This window comes from Gracilinanus agilis, chromosome 4, assembly GCF_016433145.1.
Source record: "Gracilinanus agilis isolate LMUSP501 chromosome 4, AgileGrace, whole genome shotgun sequence".
Classification (NCBI taxonomy): Eukaryota; Metazoa; Chordata; class Mammalia; order Didelphimorphia; family Didelphidae; genus Gracilinanus; species Gracilinanus agilis.
The window spans coordinates 296,835,282-296,862,831 of record NC_058133.1 but is presented as its reverse complement, the minus strand read 5'-3'; the positions used below and the strand labels follow the sequence as shown (position 1 = coordinate 296,862,831).

Here is a 27,550-nt window from a genome sequence, read left to right as displayed (position 1 = left end):
AAGAGGAAGGAAGGAAGGAAGGAAGGAAGGAAGGAAGGAAGGAAGGAAGGAAGGAAGGAAGGAAGGAAGGAAGAAACCTTGCTGTGGAGGCTCAAGTGTGAGACACTGCAATAACCAGATAATGTAATAAAACATATTACATTAAGTATATTATTATATACTTGTCTTATTCATTCAAGCAGGACTATTCCCTGTAAAGTAACTCACCCTCATTTTGTAATCCAATTCTGTTATGTCTCAAGATTATAGTCGAGCATGAGATTGAATTTACAATAGATTATAGAATCTGGGATATTTTTCTTCTCCTATCCTACACCTTACTTGTATTTTCTTGCCATTTACTGACTCTTGCATGCATAAACGATACAATGAAAGCATTTGAATTTACTTTAATAGAAAAGAACTGTAGTTCGTAGTAGTCAGAATTTTTCCTTTGTTTTGCATGATTATAGGGGGCCATGCCTCTATATGATTTTTTGGGGTCCTGAGCGGCGTGGTGGCATAGGATGGTTAAGGCAGGAGAAAGAAAATGAGAACAACTAGACTAGTGGTTAGCCCATGCTGTTCCAAAGTCTGTGGGCTTGGGAGTTTATTATATACTGGTTTCAAACAAAGAACACAGCTATGAAGGGGTAACAGATCATACATAACCCATTAAAGTCTAAAGAGTAAAGGTATAAGTACCAAGACAATGGCCAAATTCCAACCATCAATTAGTAGGGATAATTCTGGGAGAGGAAATATTTTTATGGAGATGCTCACTTATTGAGTTCTATCTTCCAGGATTATAGGCACCTGGACAAATAAAGTCAAGACTAAAAGCGCCATACTTATCTAAGTATGCAGACTTATCTTAAGTAATGTTTGTCAGGGTCCAGGCTTCTTAATTATCAAGGAGAGGAATCATTAACTCAGTAGATGCTGGTCTGCCGCTTCAAAGTTTTCCAATAGGAGTTCTAAGAAAGGTGGGGATCAAAACTGAGTCAAAAGAGGAGCCTCAGATTTTTATCTTAGATGGCCCATTCTGTCTGCATTCCTGACATGCAGTGCAGAAAAATCATACACACAGTTTTACTTGCCGATGATTTTGTAATGGGATCCAGATAAAATATCTGTTACAGACTCTGTTTCTCTAAATGACTCCTAAATAGCCTTTTCGGAGGGATCAAGTTGATTTTGGATTAACCTACCTGCTGGTACCAGAGCCTTTTGGGGCTCAGGTGACCAGGACCAAACACAAAGACTGCCTCAGCCTGGATTGGTCACATAGGGAATCCAGATAACAGGCCCTAAATTTGATCCTATTTCTCCAAAGGCTTTAATACATAGAACGGCTTCCCACACATGATTATTTGAAAAACTTAATATGCAGTTTAAATACAATAAATATTCATAGACATACTGAATATTTTATACACTTGGACATTTCCATGTTGGTGCTTTAGGTATTATTGTCCTGTTTTAGAGATGAGGAAAGTGAGACCCTAAAGATTCTTTGCTCACTGTTACAGTTAGTAAATATCAAAGGCAGAGTTCAAATCCAGATCACTCTCAGTCATCTCATTTAAATCTTAGTATTATAGATGATAAAACTGAGACCCAAAAGGTTAAAGAACTACCTAGTATCACAACTAGTTAATGTCAAATAGGATTTGAATCAATGACTTCTTAGTTCCAGGACCTCTATAAGTATATAATATTGTAATATATAAATTGTAAGTTCCCCATTTGACATTAATAGTTACATGAGTATAGACAAGTTCCCTAACTTTTCTGGATCTCAGATTTTTTATTCCTAAAATTAAGTTTTAAACTAAAGTAATCTAGAGTGGTAGATTCAGAACCAGAAGAGATTCAGGTTTAAATTCTGCATTTGATATTCAATAGATATTTGATTGTGTTAAAGGAATCTATTAGAGCCTCAGTTTCTCCATCTTTAAAATGGTCCAATAATACCTAAAGGAACAGGGGCAGTTATATTTTTGCCTTTCAATACTGAGGGTTTCATATATGATGGATGCTTAATAAATGCTCATTGATATATTTGCTGAATATTTTTAATTTTATGATTTTAAAATTCATTATAGTATAACTTCAAGTACTTACCCTTGGAGTGTGCATGTGTTTGAAATTTGTGGTTATTTCAATTAATTTTAAAATTATGAAATCATAATGATAGGAAACTGAAGGGGAAAAAATTATTTCTCTAGAGGCATCCTGAGTCATCAAAGACAGTCTAGGGACATTTTTAGAGTTGTTAATCTGATCTATAGCAGCCATTCCTACTATAAAAGACATGTTAGTCATCATTACTTTTACATAAGCTGATAGTTGGAGCCATCCATCAAACTGGAAAGAGAAACTTATGGATGCCTGCAGATCAAGTGCAAACTTCGAAACAGACAGAACCGGGGAATTAACTCTGGCTGTTAAAGGGAACAAGAATAATATAGATGAACCTCTCTTCCTCCTTCTCCCAGGCAGTCACCAGATTCCCTCCCACCTTTTTTTAACTTTGAGATGTTTGTCTCATCTGTAAGTTCCTTTCCATTACCACTCATATGAGAAGTACTGAGGCAGAATGAATTCTCCATTGGATTTGGAGTTTAAAAGACTTTGGTTGAAACTCTATTTTAGCTATTTAGTGCCTATGATACCCTAAGTAATTTATTTACCTTCTCATGGTCTCAGCTTTTTTATGGTTAAAATAGAGAAAGAAGCAGGGTTTGCTCTTATTGGCCTCCAAAGTCTCTCCCAGCTCTAAACCTATAATCCTATTACTGACTTAGCCTAAGCTTTTTACCAGCTCAATAAATTAATAAACATTTATTAAGTGCTTACTATATGCCATGCACTGGGCTAAGTACTGGGGATACAAAAAGAGAGGCAAAAGACAATCCCTGTTTTCAAGGAGCTGTCAACCTATTGGAGGGGGTAACACAAAATCTATGTATCTGTACAATGCAAAACAAGTTATATACAGGATAAATAGGAAGTAATTAATACTGGTTTGACTCTAGAATTAAGAGGGATTTGGAAAAGGCCTCCTCTAAAAGATGAAATTTTAGTAGGGATTTAAAGGATGCCAGAGAAGACAGTACTTAGAAGTGAGAAGAGAAAGCATTCCAGGCATGTGGGACACCACTCATGGGTGGGTGTTTGATAATATTTTTAATATTAGTTTCTCCACTCCAAATTAATAAAGGGAGCCTATATATCTCTAAAATTCTTTAACCACATGCTTTACTAAAATCATTAAGGACTCTACTCCCTTCAAGAAGGGATGTGGAGATATAACTGACCCTTAAATTTATCAACCTTTAATTCATGATAATTGCACCAGTGGAAAATAGAATGTTTAATTGTTATTAATAAAGTAAGATCATAGATTTAGAAGTGGAAAGAACCTTAAAGGTCAAATAGGATAGCCCTCTCATTCTCTGAATAAGTAACTTAGAGCATAAAGAGACAAACTAGTTTGATTAGTAAAAATTTTAAAAAAATGTTATGAACAATAAAATTAAGGCAGATTAAGAAAAAGGCTGTATAGACTGGAACATATTTTGTACAAAACATCTTTAAAAACATTTACATTAAAAAGAATAGAAAATTGACACAAATCTTTAAGATAAAATACTTTCCAGTAGAAAATTAAGACGTAAAAATTCTCAAAAAAGAAAGATGCTAATATTCATTTTTAAAGTTCTTAAATTTTCAGATAGTCAGTTTGTAATAAAACAAGCCTATGAAATCACCTTATTTATCAAATTACAAGAGATAATAAAAGTTGCAAAAAACAAAATGCTATAATGATTTGCTGCAAGCAAAGTTGTAAATTGGTCCCACATTTAAAAAAAAATAGAATTATGCCATAAAAGATAAAGTTGTTCATATGCTTTAACTATATGATCCCACTATTAGATTTTAATCTCCATAGATATTATAGAAAATATAAAAAAAAACTTTTATTGTGAATATCAAAACAGTATTTTTATAAACAATGGCCATAAACCATAGCCTTAATGCTTTGGGAATAACTAAAATAAATACAATATGTCTGAAGATAATACATTGATTTATTTTGCATAATGAGGCATGATATATAGGAAGAATTCAAATACAAGTTCTACATGAAGTATTCACAATAACTAAGTAAGTGGAGGCAACATTAAATAGCAAATTAATTCAGATAAAAGAGAGGAGACAGCGTTGTTACCAATTATGGAACATCTACCCACCAACTTTGCTTTTAACAGAAGATCGCCAAAGTAGAAAGCTGATTTAATTAGTAGTTGCAATTACTCTTTCCTGCACTAAAGATTATGTATTGGGGAGAATTCAATTTGAGTGGATGCAGGTTTCATATTTTATCCTGAAATAAATTCTATCAACATAATTTATTCATTCAAACAATAAAGTCATTAAGTCAATATTTTTTAAAAGCACCTAATCTGTGCATGAAATGTTTCTATGTTCTGGGAATATTAAAAAAAAAAAGGTAAAACAAGAAAGTCCTTATTCTCAAGGTGCTCAAAATCAAGGAAGACAACATACAAAAAATTAGGTACAAACAATTTGGTACAGGATAAATTGGAAATAATTGACATATTTCAAAGAAAATAATTTAATAAAATAATTTTGAAGGAAAAAGAAATACATGGCATATTGAACCTATTCTTCCTTTTTTATTGCCAGGCTGGAAAAGTAGATTAAAAATATGATTTCTTTTACCTTCAACATTCATTGCATCTCTTACCTCATTAAAAGAATTACCCTGACACTGACCATTGTATTCTTTTCCTATCCTACCCAATATACTATCCTGGGTTACATACTCATCTTTCAGTTGTGTGTGTATGGAGAAAACAAAGTCATCAGAGAAATCTCTGTGAACACACTTAAAACACATATCCTATTTCTCTGCCAAGATTATTTATGATCGGATTCTCATAATTTCCATTCTTTGCAATTTCTCATCCTTCTTTACCTGTAACATCCAAAGCCATGATCCATATCTATGTATATTTGTTCTTTAAATATTTTTCAATGTTTTCCTTAAATCTAGGGCATATGTTTCATTGGCCACCATTCCCTACCTTCATGGCTATGTGCACAAAAATGGCACAGTGACTTCTGAGATTCTTATCACTTCCACAACACTGAGCAGGTTTTTATTGGTAAGAAGGAAATCCAGCTGTAGATATTTGCCTCGTTGTTTTCCCTTTTTCTAAAGAAGACAAGAGTTTACCAGATGCTCTACTGTTAGTAGAATGATTCTACTAGTCTTTCTCTCAATAGTAGGAAGGACTCCATCACTCTTTGATCCATTGGTGCTGTGTACTAGGAAATGTGACTTTGAATGTCCTGATCACATTCTGGTCACAAAAATGAATAAGAAAGAAGTATCAGTATAAAAAACCTAGATGGATTCTAGTTATGTTTTTAAAAAGTACAAGTCAAAGTCCTATGGGTTACACTGAATTTGAACTCAGAAGACTTTTTGTTTTATTTTAGTGCCATTGTTTCTTGTGTGAGTGTGATCCTGTGGGCCTAATTTCTTCATCTTTAATTGAAGAGTTTAACTAAATTATCTCTAAATTTCTTCCTAACTCTAAATCTTGTGAATTCACTCTTTTATCTTTCATAATGTGGGACTTTTATGCCTTTTCTTGATCTTAATAGTTGCAAATTTCTATACATATTCAACTCAGTAAAAATGTATTAAATACTTCCTATATATCACTGAGTTACATGCTAACAATATTAAGACCAAAGCAAAAGGAAAAAAAAAAGATTCCTTCCCTCAAGAAATGAAGGGAGAGAGAACAGGTAGACATATGTACCCCAATCAGGAAAAGCAAGACATTTACAAAATTGTACAAAGTAAAATCAAACGAGAAGGACAGACATATGTGAGAAACTAAGGGGAAGGGAAGGAAGGACATTAGTTTTTTTCCCTAACTATGACTATGTAACTATGACTATGAATAAGTGATTTAACCTCTCTACTCCTCAGTTTCTTTATCCATAAAATCAGATAGAGGAAAGACGGAATATAGTAGTGGGGAAAGGAAGGAGTAAAATTGATTGGAGAAACAGGTAAAAGAAAGAGGCAGATGAGGGAGAGATGTGAGTAATATGCAGGAAGACAGGAAAAAGAAAGAAATAAGGTACAAAGGGATATAAGATTTGGAGAAATAGTTATGGGAGAGGATGGAGGGAGACAGTGGAGGCAGACAGACTACAGAAGGGGAAAAGTGATGAGGAGTATAAAACAGGGAAGGAAGCAAGGAAAAGGAGAGGGGGGTGTCCATGGAGGACAGAGGAATGAGACAAAGGATATGGAGAGTTACTGGAAGAAGCCTGAGGGGAATGGAAAAATCAATCACAAGTTAGTGCAGACACATCACAATAATCTGTTCTTAGCAACTGGCTGGAAGGCCCATTGTTTCTGTAAATGAAATAGTTAAAAGCCTTCCTAATTAACTTACCCACTGACAGAATCTGAATCAAACTGTCTGTATTTCTTCAGATTAGCAAAAAAAAAGTCTTGTCAAGACTGAATAATATGCTGGTAATATCTTTATAAAGCAATATTAGTTTTATTTTAATTTACAAACCTATTGCATGATTATGACCTTGTAATAAACCAGCTCATACAAATCAGCCTTGGAACCTTCTCCAAAATGGGAGAGATTTATTTCACTTGTGCTTTCCACGAGGAAGAAGATAAATCAGTGTCATCATGTAGCTATAATAAAGCTTGAAACAATCAATTCAGGCATTATGTCAACTAACCTCTAAGTGTTAAAATAATTAGAAATTATACTGATATTTACAATCTTAGAAATATGATTTTTGCCAATAAATTATAACAGAGCCAAGGAGACATGGAAATACAGTTAAAATGATGTCTGTGCCGTGTCAGGGTTCAATAGCTCTTCTGTATTTGTACAAAAGGGATGTAACAGATCATTTAGTAATGGCATGTCCCCCTGGGCCTAATTAATCAGTCAGCTAAAGGTCCTATTTATGGGAAATAATTGCCATGCTGTAATGATAATTCCACATAATAAAAGAAGATTAATGTTTTGTGGTAAAATTGCTCACCTCTCATTTATGTACTAAGGGTCAAAATAAGTTAAACAAATACACGTATTCACTGTCATGCATATACATACAAGCTAAGTTGGAAATACACAAATTCCAGAGAATCCATAAAGGGAGATGGCTACATAATTTTAGAGGAAAGAAGGATAGAAGGAAGGAAGGGAGGGAGGGAGGGAGGGGAGAAGGGAGTGAGGAAGGAAAGAAGGAATAAGAAAGAGAAAGGGGAAGGAGAGGGGCAGGGAGAAAAGGAGAGAAGCAGAGATGAAAAGAAGTGGGGAGAGGGTTTCTGAATAATATAAATACTGATAGCATTTTAGGACATTTCACGATTATCAAAAATAACACCTGTTAAGTATACATTTTACCTATCTTGGTCAGTAGGTGGCAAGTTTCCATTTTTCTATAAAGAGGAATCATTACAGAATGGATCAAAATTCTGCATTATAGATCATCATATATAGCTCATCCATCTTGAGCCTTAATCCACATACAGTTTAAGTATGTCAGTTACCTCACCTTAAATCAGCATTTATTTCATACTCTAATACTTAAATACCATCAGCTAAAACTTAAGGTAATTTTCATAATTGCTGAATATTTCAAGAAAGAGAAATGTATATCAATTATATAGTATTTCTCAATATGAACATTTATAACAATTCTAGGCAAACTGTAGGTAAGAAGAGATGTGTTTTTACCTCATTGTGCAGAGGACAACACCAATAGGACTACTGTCATCCTTGGGGATTTGATTTAAGCCTTCTATATGGAATATTTCTTGGCTAGTTTTTATTGAGGGGCAGCTAGTCTGAGCAGATAGAATAATTGGCTTGCACTGATGAAGATTTATCTTCTTGAGTTCAAATATGGCCTCAGATATTTACTAGCAGCATAACCCTGAGCAAGTCACTTAACCTTGTTTGCCTTGGTTTCCTCATCTGTAAAATGAGCTGGAGAAGTAAATGGCAAATTACTCCAATATCCTTGAAAAGAAAACCTCAATGGTGTCATAAAAAGTCAGACATGACTGAAAATGACTGAAAAACAAATATGTTAGATATTGGGAATATGAAGACAATAACTAGAGAATCTTAGACTCCAACGAATAGAATTTCTTCAGATGGTGTTAGGGATATAAGTTTTTGTATAATAGAAAGATATTTGACTGGTCTCAGGATACCTAATTTCAAATTCCCCCTCTGATACTTTTTACCTTTACAAACACAGCTAAATCACTTAACCTCTCTGCACCCCAGTTTCCTAATCTTTAAAATGATGGGACTGACCTATATTCCTTCTGAAGTCTCTTCTAAATCTAGGTCTGTGATCTCATAATCCTAATTCAATACATAATATAGAGAAAATCAATATAATTTCATTGAGGCAGAGTAAAATCAACTGGGGAATTGTTCATTCTTCATAATTGAAAAGGATCAATGACATCATAGTGTTGGGTTAGGGTACAGGGTGTTCATCTATGGCTAAACAAGGAATCACGAAAGTCATCCTGAGATAGCAGCATTAGAGCTGAGCCAAGAAAGGACCAAGGAATTTTAAGAGGCAGAGTCTATGAGAGGAAAATCCCAGAAAATGGAACAGCCTGTACAAAGGCATGGCAATGGGAAATGAAATTTTGTGCATGGTGTCAGATCAATTTGTCCAAAAAGTATATTGTGCTTAGGGTACTAAGCTGACATTCTAAAGAGATGTGTTCTTGAAGAACAGGCCAATATTTCAAAGTCCAAAAAAGAAACTGACAACTAATTTATAAGCCTGTCAATTTGGAGGACAAGATTCCTGTACAATCCAGAATGAGATTTCTGAGAACATTCATTCTGGAATACAAATATGGTGGTTGAGGGTGGAGTGAAGAAATTAAAAAAAAAAAGATGTAAAAACAATCTTGACCATATTCCAGAACCATTTTGAAAATATTTATGGTACTTACATCTAAAATATTAAAGTGCCTATTCAGTTGCTAGTTCTTTACGAAAACAATCAGTCCTACATGTAATTTGATTTCTCATTCTGCTGTAGAATGGTTTTACATTTGGGAAAAATAGGCCTTCTTTTCCCTTTTGAATACAATATTAATAATAGAGATGGGTTCTTTAGAATACATGTATTTTTTTCATTTCTTTACTGTAAGTGGAAAGAATAGACAATTCTACCCAAAATGACTTTTAAAATTTGCTATCATTTAATTTCCTGCCAAAGTAATTCTTTCCAAGATATGTTAACATCAAGACATTGAATTTTCAATGAAATACCTCATTCCTTCCTAATACCAAAATAGATTTTTGTTGTTCTGTTTTGCTTTGTTTTCAAGTTTGCATTTCCTGATTACTTTCTAACTTCTATTTTAAAAATCTATGGGTGAAAAATGAATCAGAGAAATTATGTGTAATATCAGGGAACTAAGTAATATTACATTTAGCCAAAACATTTCTACTTTTGAAATTCTTAATCATGTCAACCCTACCATCTCTTAAACTCAGAATGAAGTTTCAGAATGCCAGTGATTTTAAAATCAATAGAAAATATTAACATAAAATCATTTTTAAGTGACAATATTTGGAATGTTTTTTTTTCCTTTCATATACTTCCCCAACATGCTTGGAATGCATCAAAATTATATTTTTATATCTACCTTTTTATAATTATTCAAAGAATTTCATTTCTAAACCACTGAAATCAGTCAAGTCACCAAGCCCCAAAGATGTGGTTTTATGAGTGTTCACTGCAATCTCCTTAAAGTATTAATCATCAGAGAGTGAAGTTAGGATTTACTCCTCATTTATTCAATTCAAATACCAAAATTCAAACAAATTCAGCTAATCAGGAGGAGAATAGTGTTTCTTTAAATCACTGTGTCCCCTTTCTTTTGTACAAATGTTTCTCTCCCAAGAATAATACAATTTCGCTATTTGTATAAAGAAATGCAAATTTATTTTACTTTAGCAATTTAGAAGTCAGTCCATTTTTCCTGAGACTATCTTGAGAATTGGAAATATGTGCATAGTTTCCTAGTGGAATTTTCTACTCTTAGTGACATCATTTGTAGGATCTTTGTCTACCAAAAGAATATGTCACTTGTAAATAACATTGTTGTATTACTCTGTGTATATTGTGTGTAAGTGGGTAGGTGCCCCTGTGTGAGTATTTCCACTTAAAACCAATATTTAGGGGCAACAAGGTGGCCCAGTGGATAAAGAGCCAGGTCTGGAGATATGAGGTATTTGGTTCATATCTAGCCTTAAACACTACCTAACTGCATGACCCTGGGCAATTATTTAGTTCTCTGATTTTATACATAATTTCTCAAATTTATTTTTCACCCATAGATTTATTTATTTATTTAGAATATTTTACCATGGTTATATGATTCATGATTTTTCCCACCCATCTTCCCTCCCTACTCCCTGAGCTGACAAGCAGTTTCTCTGGGTTATACTTGTATCATTGTTCCATATTATTCATATTTGCAATAGACTGATCTTTTAATGCCAAAACCCTAATGATATCCCGGTCAAAACACATGATCAATCATATTTTTTTCTTCTGCATTCCTACTCCCACAGTTCTTTCTCTGGATGTGGATAGCGTTCTTTCTCATAAATTCCTCTGGATTGTCCTGGGTCATTGCATTGTTGCTGGTAGAAAAGTCTATTATATTTGATTGTGCCATAATGTATCAGTCTCTGTGTACAATGTTCTCCTGGTTCTGCTCCTTTCACTCTGAATCAATTCCTGGAGGTCTTTCCAGTTCACATGGAATTCATCCAGTTCATTATTCCTTTCAGCACAATAGTATTCCATTACCAGCAGATACCACAATTTGTTCAGCCATTCCCCAATAGATAGACACCCCCTCATTTTCCCATTTTTTGCCACCACAAAGAGAGCAGCTATTAATATGTTTGCACAAGTCTTTTTCCTTATTATCTCTTTGGGGTACAAACCCAGCGATGGTATGGCTGGATCAAAGGGCAGGCAGTCTTTTAAAGCCCTTTGGGCATAATTCCAAATTGCTTTCCAGAATTTTGGATCAATTCACTACTCCACCAGTAATGCATTAGTGTCCCAATTTTATTACTTTCCTTTCCTATTTTGATTTTCATTTCTCTAATTATGAGAAATTTAGAACACTTTTTCACTTACTTATTAACAGTTTTGATTTCTTTATCTGAAAATTGCCTATTCATGTCCCTTGCCCATTAATCAATTGAGGAAAGGCTTGATTTTTTTTTGTACAATTAATTTAGCTCTTTATAAATTTGAGAAATTGTATCTTTGTCAAAGGTTTTTGTTATGAAGATTTTTCCCCAATTTGTTGTTTCCCTTCTAATTTTTGTTGCATTGGTTTTGTTTGTACAAAATCTTTTTAAATTAATGTAATCAAAATTATTCATTTTAAATTTTGTACTATTCTCTATCTCTTGCTTGGTCTTAAAATCTTTCCTTTCCCATTGATCTTATTGGAAAAGTTTCTAACTTATCTCCATTGCAGATGATACTTGCTGATGGTTTTAAATATGTACTGCTTTTTATTTTGAGGAAAAGCTCATCTATTCCTATATTTTCTAGTGTTTTTAATAGGAATTAGTNTATATATATATATACACCCAATAGCCTAGTTTACATCTGTAGTTTATTTGCTCTGACTACCCACAAACCAGTGCTGTCTCTCCATTATAATTCTAATATACCCTGAGAGGTTCAATGGTGTCTCTTCTCTCCTATAAAAGACTAAAGCCCCAGACTATGCACCCTCATTGTTAGGGAATTGTGAAAAGTGAACTCCTAAATATCAGTATGCTTTTACAAAAGGATATTCACTTCAAAGGCATACTAAGAGCAAAGAACATATCTTTCCACTCCCACCACATAAGTCTCTATGGGAATGTGTTTTGTTTCATTAGTTTTCCCCACAGTTTTGTTCCCTTAAAGCTTGTGTCTAAATGTGGATTTCTGCCAAATGTGTTCTTGTCTCCACTTTTCTGGGTTGGGGTCCCAAAGATCTTTCTAAGGTCACTACTTACACCTTGGGGCATTGACACTGAGCTTGCTATGTAATACTTAGCCTAACTGACTACTGAATTCCTTGTGGTTTTGCTCTTCCAGTTTTTAAAAAGTCCCTGGATTGCAGTCTACTTCCATCACTGTGCACCAGGAACAAAAGAGATACTGAGAGCCCTCTGTAGTAAAGTAAAACACATACATATGCACACATACACATATACACAGAGTAGATGAAGTTAACAAAATTTTTGGAACATATACAAATCCAATCAAAGAGCTTCTTTATCATGTTGGTGCCAAATTGAACCAGATTTTTAAAAATTAACTTTGCATGTGCCTTCCCAAGACCCTCCTCTTATCCTTTATTATTAACTTTTCCAAAAAAAAGTCTCTAACATCCTCCAAGAGAGGTCTATTTATTCTCTAATTGATTAGCACCCCCTCAATTTCCAGTCCTTTGCCATTACAAAAAATATTTATACATATTATTATATATATTTAATTAGAGATTGTTTTGTTTAGAACTATTCTCTCCCTTAACCTTTTTGTGTTTTTTTTTCAGTCCTATCCCACTCTTCTTGACTCTATTTGGGATTTTCTTGGCAAAGACACTGGAGGTGTTTGCCATTTCCTTCTCTAGCCTTTTTTACAGATGAGAAAACTGGAGCAAACAGGGTTAAGTGACTTGCCCAGGGTCACACAGCTAGTAAGTGGCTGAGGCCAATTTTGCATTTTATTTAAACTACCTTTTAGCTGCCCATTTGTTACCTTAACAAGAGGTAAATCTTATAAGGGAAAAGTTTTGCAGTATCTCTTTCTCAGATGTTACTAGTCTTATCTTCCATGCCATAAGCAGAGGTAATTGGTCTGGAATCAGGAAGACCTGTGCTCCAATCCAGCCTTAGATATTTATTAGCTTTATAACCTTAGGTAAGTCACTTAACCTTTATTTGCTTAAGTTTGATAATTAAATGGGATACTATTAACAAAGAGTGCTTTAGGAAAGAGTCTGACATGTAGAAGGTGCTATATAAATGCTTATTCTTTTTCCCTTCCTTCTACCTAAAAGATGTATAGGTAATAAAAAAAATCAATCTCTGAACCAGAAAGATTTATACTCAAACAAGAAGGATGAGTGGGATGCCGTGGGTATTTGGGGGAAAAAAGTCTGTAGTACATCCAGAAGAGGTATAATTATAATGCTACATTCTTACCTCCAACATCACATATTTCGCTTTCCTAGAAAACACTCTTCCTCTTTTCCCAATCATCTAAATCCTGCTTATCTACCTAGACCCACATCAGGCACCATTTTCCCCCACTAAATCCTTACTTTCTATCTTAGAATCAATACTAAAGGAGAACCCCTGGGGTTAGGGAAGGGTACCTTTTGCAAGAATGCAAAATTCCAAAACTTAGCTTAAAAATAAAAAGAGAAATTTATTAATTTAGAAAGTAATATTGAGAATGGCCAGTAGGATAGCAAGGTGGAACAGCAAGATGGGGAGCTATTCCCTGGGAGAACAGCATGAATGGAAAAGCTATCCACTAGGTGGCATCAATTCTGGGAATTTTATACTCTTTACAAGAGTGGAGACATGACTCTGTGCCAGGGTGAAAACGTGACTATAGTGTGGTAAACACTCAGGCACTCGGTGGGGTTGAGGGGTTGGTCCTACTTGGAGTCATAGAGGGTAACTCTCATAGTTTAGGGGACAGATGGATGTCTGGAATACAACTTGATATCAAAGAAGCGTATCTCTCTGTCCATCTAAAGGACAATCCAAGGAGGATAATCCTCTCAGGGTCTTTTAGGAGTTATCAGATATTTTTGGATTTGGAGTCACAAGGATAGAAGGTAGCAAAGCAATTACCCTGCTTATAGTTTGCCTGAAACACTTCTATAGTTTTGGGGGTACAATGCCCATGCCAATTCCAAGGCAGAAGAGTGGTGAGGGATAGACAATGGGTGTTAAGTAAATTGCCCAGGATCACATAGTTAGGAAGTATCTGAGGCCAGATTTGAATCTAAGACCTCCTGTCTCTAGATCTGGATCTCAATCTAATAAGCCACCCAGCTGCTCCCCAACCTCTTTTACTCAATAAACCTTTTCTTAACCACTTCAGTTCCAGATAATCTCACTGGTCTCAGAAATCATAGCATGTATTGTCTATAAAATTCATTTAGCATGTACTTATATGTTCTTGTTTTTCAATTATTTACTAAAGGGATCATTGACATCACAGAATAATATCTTAATTAATGCACAAATTTAAATAAATTACATTTGCATAATGTTGTCAGTCTCACTTTGTTCCAAAGTCATTCAAGTCCAATGGCAAGACAAAAGTCAGGAAGACTGCTGATGGCTCAGGTGTCTTCAAAGTCTGAATGAGCTCTAAGCATTCCATTGTACTTGCTTCAGTTGCCTTCATGGCCACAGGGACAAACTCTTCTTCTCTACCCATTCTGCCAGAAAGAGTCTTCAGAAGGTTAGGAGAAGCTCCCCTCCTCCCCAACTCATTGATGGATTTTGTAAAAAGGAAAAATTAAGTATTTATAGATATATATTAAAATGTGTGGCCGCCAGGAATCAACAATTCAGGTTGATTCCGTAATTAAATCAGACCCAAGTCAGCATCGGGTTGAGGAGTTTATTTACAATCTGGTAGGTAAAAAGTAGGAATAAAGAGAAAGGGAGAGGCTAGTCCAGGCCAAAGGCCTGGACAGAGAGAGAAGGTTAAAAGGCTAAATAAATAAAGCTGTAAGCCACAAGGCCCAACAGCCAGATAGGCAGAGTTAGAATTGGCCCAGCAAGGCCAAGGAAGTCAGCCTAACTTACCCACGTGATAATATAGAGTGTAAGCTGTCTGTGGTCTCAGGAGATGCTTCTGCTCCCAGTTCGAGACAACAACTCTCCCACAGGAAGTTCACTAACTTACTTAAAGAGATAGTGTCTTTCATCACTTCCTGTGGTCCACCTCTAATTCAAATGGACAAATGGCAGGTTCTACATTGATTTGGACTGCCCAAAGGGCAGTCCCCTATTCTTTATTTGTTACTTATTGTCACGTGTGGGTAACTCGTCTCCCCTCCCCACTAAGGGAGGTAAGAGTGACATCATTAGCACGCCTAGGTTGAGTGGATTTTTTACTATTAATGGGCTCGAGCTAATTCTATTTACACAATTTGTGACCCATCAGTTACTCTCAACCTGATTTAGCCCATCTGCCAAGATGATTTAACAGGTTATGGTTGCTATGCATGCTTCAGTGTCTTAGAGCCTCAGGTGAGAGCTGAGAGCTATGTGGACACCAAAGGTGGTTGAGCAGCCCTGGAAAGGGATTGGCAAGCCCTCACACCAGAGGTGCTTATCCATCTTGAACACTGACTCATGGAACTCTTTGTGTTTTTATTGACCTCTTCTAGTATTACTTAATTTTTCAAGCATAGCCCTGGGTTAACAAACTATATTTGGACATCAACCAAGTCTGTGTATATAGTATAGATAACAATGCATTTAAAAGTTCAATGAATTAATTCAATATTGTGATACTATGGGTCAAAAGCCAATCAACGGTATATTTTTCACACAGCAAGCAAGTCAATATGTTTCATTATTGAAGATTCACTACAGAAATAGCAACATTTATCATGCATTTATTATTAGTCAATATTTAGAATATTATGAGCAAAATTATTTCCTATCTTAATTATTGTAAAGGAGAATACTTAAACATGACCTCCGGCCTTATCATTTTCTTGTTTTCAGTGTCTGATAAAGGCTGAAATAAATGACACCAGGAAGTAGAAAGAAATGACCATTTGCATTAGAATTTAGAGGAGTGTTGGTCTCATTTTTTGACATCAGATTTGGGCTAACTGTTATGGTTTTTAGCTGTCTTTCTATTATGCAAAATTGTAAGAGGGTTGTCATTTATTTGTTTCATATCTCATTGAGGATTTAGAATAGAGAAGGAGCATAGTATGGTGAAAAATTTAAGTTACAAGAATAAATACTGCTTCCAACTATTAGGGTGATTTTGATCCAATCAATGAACATCTCAGAGGCTTGATTTCTTTAGCTATAAAATGAGGGAGATGGATTAAGAGATTCTTTTTCACTTCAGGATTCAATCATTATGTATATAAAATAAGTAGTTATTGTAATTTATTCAATCATCTTCTTGTCCCCCATACCACGAATTCAATAAAACTGATTTGTATCTGTAGTCTATATCTTAACATTATCATTTGTAATACTGCCAATCTTCGCTGAGATGTAATAGTGATTTAGTATATAGCAGTAAAATACTTTGCAAAATTGATTAGTCACTTTGAATTTTGTAAAGGTGTGCTATCTATGCAATTTCTCTGAACACTGAGTGGTAGATTGTGGATCATTATATAAATGTAAACACCATTATAATGCTGAAATAAGACTCACTGGGAGTTCATTTTTTTTTAAAAAAGAACTTGATTGTGGTGAACACAATATTTAGGTCTTCCTAGACTACTAATTTCATCCTAATTCATCTCTTTTGAATTTATTCCTACTTTAGTTCTGCATCACATTGATAACTTAAAAGGGCAAATGCTAAGTGAAAATGTCAAACTGAGGAAATGAATTTTATAATCAACTTCATTTTATTTTCTAGTGTTTTGAATCTTGTCCTCAGCATGATCCAAGTTGAATCCAATTCCATTGCTAGCCGAAAGTCTTATTTCCTTTGTGGCTTTTGCAGCTAATATTTAAGACATTAGGGCGCACCTAAAAATGCCTTATAAATTTTTATTTTTTATATTAACAGGTGAGCAGAATTTATTAAGTTGTTCTATTTTTTGCATAGTAGCTCCTGATTTTATGTAGGGTGCAGTGTTAATGAAAATTAGACAGAGTGGAAAGAGTGCAGCATATTAAATTGAAAGGTGTGTGGTCGAATACCACTTCTTTACTCTCCACCTCTAGTAAATGACCTTGAGAGGATCTCAGCTTCCTTTTCTGTAAAATGATGGGGCTTTGGACTTGGTAACTTCTGTGATCTCCCTTATATCTAAAGCTATGATCCTATAGTATACTCTGTATACACAATAGGTTACATTATAATGAATTATTGATCATAGATAATTATGCCTTAATTCCATCTGAGATTCACTGAGGATTTCTGAATAGAACAATGGATTAAATCTAAGTGATAAAGCTTTAAATAGCGATTCACTTATCAACTGCTACAGATGAATTTAAAAGTTCTGGAGGAAGTCAAGCTTGAATCCATCCTGCTCTTCTTGACGTCAATTGATGTTTCTCAGTCTTTTCCTGTATTTTCCTTGTTCTCCTTGTTTCTTCCTTGTTTCTCTCATAAGCATCATCACTCACAGTAAATCCCTTGTATCTCATATCAAATGATGTTCTGGATATTATTAATGCCTATATGAAAACTAGAAAAAAAATCTTGTAGTAGGTAGAGTGATCCTCAAAATTAGGTAGTCGTCTTCTTCTTTTCTTGTATTTGCTGGAGTGACCCTGGACAAGTTAAATAACTCCTAAGTACTGTAGGTAATTCTTTTAATTCTTTAACACTAAGTTGCAAAAATATCAAAACTAGTATTTGCAAAAAGTTTCTTCACCCAGGAATTCCCTAAGTCAATGAAATCACTCATCTAATCCTTATCTCTCTATTACAGTTACTCTTTGAGATGAGATGTTGAAGCCATCCATTATGTTCTATTTACACTAACACATTTTATCCAGATTCTCTGCTTCTCTACTTCATCCTACCCTTTTTCATCAACTAAATATAAGCTAATACAAGCCTGAAATCTCTATTGAAATGTGAATTTGGAGTCAGAAGAGCTGACTTCAAATTCCACTTCTTCTGGATTATAGTTCTTGTTCTATGACCTGAAATAATTCACTTCTATCTCCGTACTTTAATTTCCTTATCCGCACAGTGAGGGAGGTGGATTAGATTATTTCTAAGGACTCTTTTAGTTCTATTGCCTACATGTTTATTCTCTTTGCTGCTGGTTTGTATTTGTTTATGGCAATTATCCCAGCACACATGGCCAAATGATGGTAGCTTTATACAGCATGCTTTAGGAAAACAGATGGAGGCTCATTTACAAGGAGACTGCTGATTGTGTAAAGGGAGGAGGGAAGTTACTTTCAGCCCCAACATCTTCCTCTTGCTCTAATAAAAAAAAAAACCACATCATAAAACAGAACTGCTCATACTTAAATTACAATGCTTGAGTGCTATGCTGGCCACATCTGGGCCATTTTATGAATTGATTGATATAATAACTCTCTCAATAATTTATTACTTGGAGGTGGTGAATCTAAAAAGTGTTAGATTGTACATATGAATTGCAGAAGGAAGAAGGTAAATCTTTGTTCAGGTCTTTTCTACTTTTTTAGTCATTGGGCCTTCAGAAAAATATGATCACTCACAGCCTCCAATTACTATGGCTTTTCCTCCCTAATAAATGTATTTAGCTTGCTGATATTTATTCTATTAACATGCACACTATTGATACTTATGTACATATCCATTGTTTTTCTTGATACAATATTAAGCTTCTTGAGATTAGGGATTGTTTCATACTTCGTATTTGTTACCTCAGGACCTACTATATTGCCTGACACATATTAGACATTTCATAAATGTTTGTTGATTGATAATTGATCTCCTGCCCTTCCTCAGATCATTTTGGCTTGTCTGCCAGAAGGAAGACCTTTTTAAAGTACTTTTCTGTGATGTAATTCTCTAATGCTGAATTTTAGATGGAATAAAAATTCCTGAGCCTTGCATTTAAGGCATTGCCCAACCTGTAGTCCATCCAACTTTCCCACTCTATTTCATAGTAACCCCTTTTATGAATTCTACATTACAACCAAATTAGATTATTAGCTGTTCCTAAACTCAAAACTAGGATTTGAGTCTCATTGTATCTTTACAATCCATCCTTCATGTTTTCCCTTCCCATATGAACTTCCTACAATCTTTAGCTTCAAAGTTCAGTTCAAGTGTTACCTCCTTCCTTAAGGCTTCCCCTTTCCTTTTTCTATTGCCACTTACCCACCTTAGTAAATCCAATTTTTCGTAATCAATTTTCTTGAACCAAACTTATTTGTGTCCACGTTGTTCTCTCCACCATCCCCTTGAAAATCTGTAAGTTCTTTGGGGTCAGGAACTATTTTATGTTTATATTTCCAATGCTTATCATGGATGCCTTCTATAGTAAATGCTTCATTAATGTTTGTTAGATTGAATTGAAATGACATTTCCTATATCAAAAATACATTTTTTATCTTGAACTTCAGGACTCTCATATCAGAGATTCTTTTTATTATCTCTGATATGTGTATCTCTAAATATTTCTTTAGTTTTACCATTATTTTTCAATCATCATTCCATTCCCTATCATATTTTTTCCCTCTTCTGAACACCCCTGAGGCCTGAAGTATAAAATATTAAAGGGATCAGTTGATTGTCTTGGACAGTAGTGGCAATCATGAATGAGATGGATGAGTTTGGTGGAAGACTCATCTATGTGCCTCTTTTTTTTTTTTTAACAATTTGCCACTTCCATTCCCACTCCAAATTCTAATAAAGAATTTGATATTTACTACTAAGCCATTCTTTTATTAGGGGCAGTTATATATTGAAATCTTACCATGTTCAGATGTTAATAGAGGAAATAAGTAAATTTATAAACTAAACTCATGCAAAGTAGCATATCTGAGAGTTTTCTTTATACCTGGCAGTTTTACTAGACTTAACTAAGAGTAGAAAGTAGGCATCTCTTAGAATTCTTGTATGGCTTAATACTTGGATAATTTCCTATTTTCCATATGAGGTAACTTGAAGATGGGCTTATTAGTGGAACACTATGTCAAGCTGAGAGAAGTCCCTTTCTTTTGTACCATTATCCAAAAAGGTATGCTATTGGTATAACATATACATACAGACATACATATATATATATATATATATATATACATATATATATGCAGTAAAGGGGGAAAAATTAAAGACATTTATGGCAGAGTTATTGAAATATGGAAGTCTTTGACAATCCCGAGATTGAAAAGAAATCACTTGCATGGTTGGAAAGTAGATAGATATCATCTAGAAAATCAAGAAGGAAGTATAAATATTATCTCAGTATTTGGAGGTAAGAATAAGATGGATGTTCATTTTTTAAGGAAACAGTATTAACAATCATGCATGATTGAACACATTGTCATCTCTTAGCTCTTTTATCTTGGGAATGGACCTTTTATAACCATCCTCCTGACATACTTTTAAAGAATTGTGCTTGAGTTTTCAGGGAAGTTTGATTTATAAATTGGAAGATGGAGATAAAGATGTAGGAAAAAAATGAAAGAGGAGTGAAATAGTATTTGAAAATCATGGCATTACTTGTCAATAACCTCTACTTTTATGACTGTTTTTTTTTCCCCTCAAGGATCATGTTTCATGCCTAGAATGTACTAAGATATTATTCTACTCACACATTTTAACTTTATGTCCTATCTGTTCTGTTCTGGACTGAAACCTTCTGATCTTAGTTACATTGATTGCTCTCTCTTAATCTATTGCAGTGTGCCTGAATATTATGACTATGGTCATGGAACAAGCGAAGACACCTATGACAGTTACGGTAAGATCTTTTTTGTCTTTACAAAAACCATGAAATCAGAAAAACAATCAGTCACTGACAGTGTGATAAAATTACCCCCTACTTTCATTTTTACAGAATCCAAGACTAAATTGATTTGTGTAATTCAAGAATGGTATTTGACTTATGGAGACAGGACCTAAAAATTGGACAGATAAATGTTGATCAGAATTTCAAAGGCAATTAATCACAGTCATAGATCAAATTTAATTGCAACAGAGAGCATTCTGATTAGTGCCTTGTGTATTTCACTAGGCCAATTTTCAGTCTTATTGATTTGGCAACTGTGGTTTGTCCTTCTGCTGTCATATACATCAAACTAAGTAATACAGTTTAACCATCCAAAAGATTTGGTGAGAGGCAATAATTATAGTTATTGGGATTTTTTTTAGCAGTCACAGTTTTGATCACTTCTACTAAATTAAACTGTGTTATCAAAGATTAAGATGGAAGAAAAGTTTTGTCAGGCTTTATTATACTGAAAAAGTTTCCATGGCAGATCCTTCTCTGGGTTTTAGGTACATTTGCTGACTTAGGACTATCCTAACTAAGATGGGAGAAATTCATCATCAGAAACTTGGCTTCAAAATGATTATTTTTTCAAGTTATATCAAGTAATCTACTCAGGCATGGAAGGTTTGTGATTCGTCTCATTGGATCCTATACCAACAATGTCATACCAGTGAAATAACAAGCATTTAAAGAACTGATAGGGACCATACCTCTGGTTTTATTTGTATAGGCAACTCCCAGGTAAAGAAACACCATATGTGAATGCAGGCTGAACCTTCTTTGTAACTTATAGTCTTAGGGAATTGCCTAGAGCACTGAGAGTTAAGATGACTTCCCAGTACCATACAACTGATAGGCGTTCAAAGCAAGACTTAAATCCAGATATCCCTCATTGTGAGGGCAGGTGTCTATCCATCTTGTACTAATGTTCAATTTTATAATGTACATATATTTGTGTGAACTATATATATGCAAATATATACACATATGTGCAGATATACAAATACACACACACACACGCTATGAAAATACCTATGAACTCATCTGCCTAGAGAACTTACAATGTAAAAATTCCCTCTACTGAGGCAGATCAAATCAACTGTAATTCACATGCTAAGAGATTTGCTTGGGACTCTAAGCAGTTAAGTGATTTACCCATGGTCATATGATTACTACATATCAGAAAAAAAATTTGAACCCAGATCCTCCTGACTTGGGGTTGACCTTAGGATCTGCTCACTCTTCCCTACATCAGAATAGACCTCATTAAATTCAATATTTTTCATTTTAAAAGAATGTTTTTAATTATAGTACATAACTAAATTTAAGTGGGAAGCATAATTTAGAATTAAGAGTCAAACTCATAACTGCTAGACAAATGTTCCTGGAAATTCATTTCTCATCATTTTAATCTTTAAAAAAGTATGATTGCTTTACCAAATGTTAGTTCATTCATTTCTGGTCTCTTCTAATGAAATTTTCCCATTTAAAATTGTGAGTCTCATTCATATTTTTTGTGATATGTTGATCATTTCTTATGGTGGCTTTTAAGTGAATAAATGCCGTATATTATGCATATACTTTATATATAATATATAACTATATATACATTAAATATATTATTTATTAGATTTATTGTGTAATTATATATAATATAAATTATATAAACATCATATAATTTATATATATTGTATATATTGCTCTATTAGCCAAAATATGAGTATATAAGTTTTGTTATATTTATTTTACTTCTTAAAACCAATCTACTACTTTACTTGTACATAGCACTTTTACTGTAAAGAAGGAAAAGATATCTTAAAGTTTTCCTGGGGGTTTCAAACTTTGAATCAGCTAGAATAATTGAACTGCCCCCATTGTTTAGGGAAGACTAGGAAGAGGAGAACAGTGGCAATATGTCTTTGTCCACCAAGCTGACTGTGTTTGTTGCCAAGATGCCAGACTGCTGANTTTCACCTAGGTCCCCTAAAATTATATATATATATATATATATATACATATATATATATACACAATATATATAATATATAATTTCTATTGTGTACATACATATATATAAACACTAAAGCAAAAAGTCTTTCCCAGTGCCTTTTAATTGATTATCTCCAATTATTTTGTCAATATCTTGTATGAGTATACTTCTTTACATGTTTTCTTCCTCATTAGACTGTGAGCTCCTTGAGAGGTGCAACTTTTTTATTTGTTATTATTATTTTTATTTGGTCTTTCATATATCCCTGTACTTGGCACAGTGTCTAGAGCATGGGTGGTATTTAAAGATGGTCATTAACTAATTGAGTGAATGAAGATAATATTTTTAAATATTAAAAAATCTATATTGGAATGACAAAAAAAATACAATATTCCTTTCACTAGAAGTTCTTACAAACAAATTTAGAGAAGTCCAAGGTAAAAACTACTTCTCAAAATCATTAAGACATAAATGGACAGTGAACTTATTGGCTATAAAGACATATCCATAGAATTATAAAATGTCACTGCCAGAAAGAATCATAAGCTCATTATTAAAAATAATAGCTCCTATTTATATCATATCCTTGTGTTTCCTTACAACAATGTTCTTACATAAATAGTTGAATGTTATCTTTGAAGATAAGGGTGAATGTTATTTTATCTCTTCAGGAGGAGAAGAAACTAAGACTAAGAAATAAATTGTATTTGCCCTATATGTGGCAAAATTAGATTAAAATTTATTTCCTCTTGTTTGGAGCCTAACCTCCTACCCCTTGCACCACCACCTCCCATCATATCAGGAAAATCATGTTGAGATTTGAGTATTTCTCTAAAGGAAAGTCAGCATTCAAGTTACAACTCATGCTTTCTTAAAATAATAAGATTATCTTATCTTAGGTAGATTTAACTAGGTTTTAAGGGCAGGTAGGTGGTACAGTGGTCTGGGCCTGGAGTCAGGAAAACTTCTTAATAAGTTCAAATCTGGCCTTGGATACTTACTAACTGTGTGACCCTGGACTTTATATCATTATTTTATAATGTTGTCCTATTATTCACTGCCAATTATACAATATGGAATAAGAAAAAAAGTATCAGTTTTAATTATTTTTTTTTACTTCCATCTAAAAGGAACTGTGGGACCTCCGAGGTTAAATGGATGCTCTGGAAGGGGAAGAATTTAATTTTCACCAGTGAAATTGGATCCTAGGTTCAAAACGCTCATATATTAAACCTCCAAATTAATTTTTATTTACCGTGTTCTTTGAAAACCAAATGAAAGGGGTAAAAATTCAGTCAATCAGTATGCCACCTAGCCATTTCTCTTCACATAACTTTAATGGATCTTGATTATCATTTCAGGAAGCATCTTTGGGCTCAAATTACATCCCTTAATTCAATTTAACAAGCTTTTATTATATACCTAATATATTCCAGGTGAAGTTCTAAGAGCAGAGGATACAAAGATCAAAACAAAATTGTCCTCTTTCCTCAGAAAGCTGACATTCTACTAGATCTTACATTCTTCTTCCTGAGCCAAAGTGATGGCTATTGTATAAATTAAAGGGAAAATCATAGATTCAGTGCCACAAAATATCTTGGATGACATTAAATTCAATATCCTCTTTTTATATATGGGGTAAATAAGGCCCAGAATCATACAAGAAGTTGATTTTGAGTTAAGATTTGAACAGAAGTGCTCCAACTCCAAAAGTAGACATTTTTTCATTCTATCAGACTATATTTTGCTTCTCTTTGGCTTTCAAATTTATGTTATACCAGTTTTTTTTTTTCTGAAGTATGTGGCTTGATAAGACATTCTACCAAATTTGACTCTCCCCTTTACATGAATATTCATTTCTGATTAAATAAAAACTGAATTAATATTCAAAGAATATGAATGAAAATATTTGACAAAGTTTTTCTGAATGTATTTCTGGATTTCTACAAAAAGTACTGCCCATCTAAATGAAGCTCTAAAAATGATTTGGATAATAAGAGTGAAACAAAAATGTGACACATACATTTGTTTGTCATTAACACAGCCTATAGAAAGTGCCAGATCTAAATTCATTCTTAGATGGGAAGCTAAGAATGGATCATGATATTCTTGTCTCAAACACATTGTTTATGAAAACAGTTATCGAATGTATGAGCTGAAGAACTAATTATGTACCCTCTCTTTAGTGGTCTTTTAGATGACAGTTCTGTAGAACAAGTGTGATAATATGAGTTCACTGCCTGGAAATAAAGAAAGGAAAATAGAAATCTTGGCCCTTGTTGAAAGACATTTGAAGTGTTTCACTTTAAATTAATTCCAGTACATGATGATTACCCACCCAATGTGAAAAAAAGAGCTTAGCATTGATGATATTTGTGCCAGCAGCAAAGCCAAATGAAGCCAATATGAATAATTATGCCAACTGGTGGCTGAAATTTCATGGATTCACTGACCATTTTAAATGGGAAAGAGAAATATAGTTTGGGGAAAAATTGGATTTTAGATGGAGGTGGCAAAGTTTAATTTAATAAGGACAGACTTATCCATGATTTCCAAGATAATGTAAGCACAGTCATTCATTGTTTCTAAGAAATTAGATGGTCTATGTTGTATGTTTTAAAAGGAAAACATTGGAAAAAAGTTGTTTTTTTTGTTTTTTGTTTTTTGGTTTTTGTTTTTACCTTTTAGAAACAAAGTCACTTAATGGGACTTGACGTTTAAATTATTTAAATGAAATTTTAAGAAATAAGAGCAATGATTTACATTATATTGTCACCTTTTCTGTCTCAACCAGTCAAAAAATGACATTTGAACACAAGTAAACTTAAGAGAGATAAGATATATTTCAAAAATTTTTTAAATTATAACTTCAGAAACAGCAATAAATTTTATACTTCAGGAAGTTAGAAAACAAAGATAGGAACTATGTGTATAGCTTCTTTCCTGAATGAATTTACAATCCCTCCATATTTCAAAAGACAGTCTTCATGACTGACTATGGAACTGGATAGATTATTGCCTCAGCACCAACCTTCTGTTGATCAACTTATCTCAACTTGGCTATGCTGGCCTTTAAACAAAGACGGGGCTAAGGTATTTCAGCAGGCTCTTTAGAACTCGGTAGAAACTCTGAAGCCTTGCTCTTATCAATTATTTACTAGAATGAAACATTATAGTAGGAATATAGTAGTGAATTCTATCTATCTGTCTGTCTTCTGTCTGTTTCTGTTAGTCTGTCTATAATCCAATTAGTCAACAAGCATTTATTTAAAGCCTGCTAAGTGTTAGGCACTGTGCTGGGCAATGAAGACAAAAATAAAGAAATTCCTGCCTGCAAGGAGCTTACATTCTATCTGAGGTTTCAAGAGATTTTATGCCAACATAAACTACATATTTTTGTGCATTTTTATAATTTTTGTTCATGTACATACACAAAAGACATACACATAGTGAATAGAGAGCTGGTTTCTGAATCTGAAGATCTGGATTCAAATGTAGCATCTGGCACTTCAGTAAATCAACAAACTCTTGGAAAGCCATGGTGTTACGATAAAAAATGATAAAGACATATAATATAAGAGAAATTAATATTTTAATAGCCATGGTCTTGTTGGTAAAATATATATATGACCACGCTTGACTATCTTTTAAATTTGCCGTTAGTGCCCATCCTGTCTCTCGTACGCCAGCCAGGTAACCAAAAGGCCTTCTCTAGGCCCTCCTCTGAATTTAAGCTGCCCTATACGTGGGGACGTCTCATGTCCCCACGCCCAAAACTGGAAACCAGAAACCAATTGGAATCACAGGAAATGTAGTCTCATAGTCCCCCACGTGTCCACAGGAAGTCTGCAAGACACTTCCAAATAGCACCTCCCTGAATTCAAAACAAACATTGGATAAATCCTTGCTGTGTGATCTTTTGAAAATCACATATATTTTTAAGTTGTCAGGCAAATCTAAGACTTTAAATTGCAAAAGGAGGAAATGTCCTCTACCATTATAGATTGGCAACTGTTCTGCACCAAAAGGATATTATTGAACTTCTAAAAATATAATAAAATGAATATGTCTGTTGCTGTGTAGCTCCTTTCACTATTGAACACTTTAGAGTATACATTTATAAAATATCAACATTCTAATGAACATTGAACAATCATATTAGACAGATTTGGCCCAAACTATTACCGAATTTAAATTTTCTTTTCACATTGACCAGGTATGTGAAAGCCTTTCATTTTGATATATTCTTGTGAAATTTCATCAGTCCTCAGTTAATCAACTTTTCTCCTCATTTTCTCCATCTATAAAAAGAATTGAATTACACTTGACACCTGTCTACTTCAAAGCATTACTGTAAAGATTAGTGATTTAATGTTGAGATAATCCTTTGAATTAATGGAAGAAAGGTAAAATTCATGTACTACCTGTAATTAAGCATTAAAAAATTATATTAAAATGATGTATAGTAACTAAAATTTTAACTATTAGAAATTAAGGAAAGTAGTGGTAGTAGGAAGAGAAACTAGAAACTGGAATAATCATGCCATGGTATTTAGGGAAATGGTTTCAAATAGGTTAAGACCATTCAAGAAAGAAAATCACATAGAAAACGAAGATTAACCATGAAAAAAACCACTTAGCAGATGCCATCCTTAAAGAACCACATATGAAATAGTTAAATAAAAGTCCAAAATATTTCCTTTTTTGGAACTGCATGGTATATATAAAGA

The 27,550-nt window shown here is 33.8% G+C and overlaps 1 protein-coding gene across 2 annotated transcripts in view; it reads left to right on the top strand.

Annotated features, from left to right (window-relative positions):
* The window catches only part of KHDRBS2 (KH RNA binding domain containing, signal transduction associated 2), a 750,586-nt gene that overhangs the window by 709,595 nt on the left and 13,441 nt on the right, over positions 1-27,550 (top strand). For both annotated transcript variants that reach the window (XM_044673646.1, XM_044673645.1), the window contains one exon: positions 20,742-20,800. In XM_044673646.1, the coding sequence (XP_044529581.1) occupies positions 20,742-20,800 (59 nt within the window). The remainder of the gene's footprint in view (positions 1-20,741; positions 20,801-27,550) is intronic.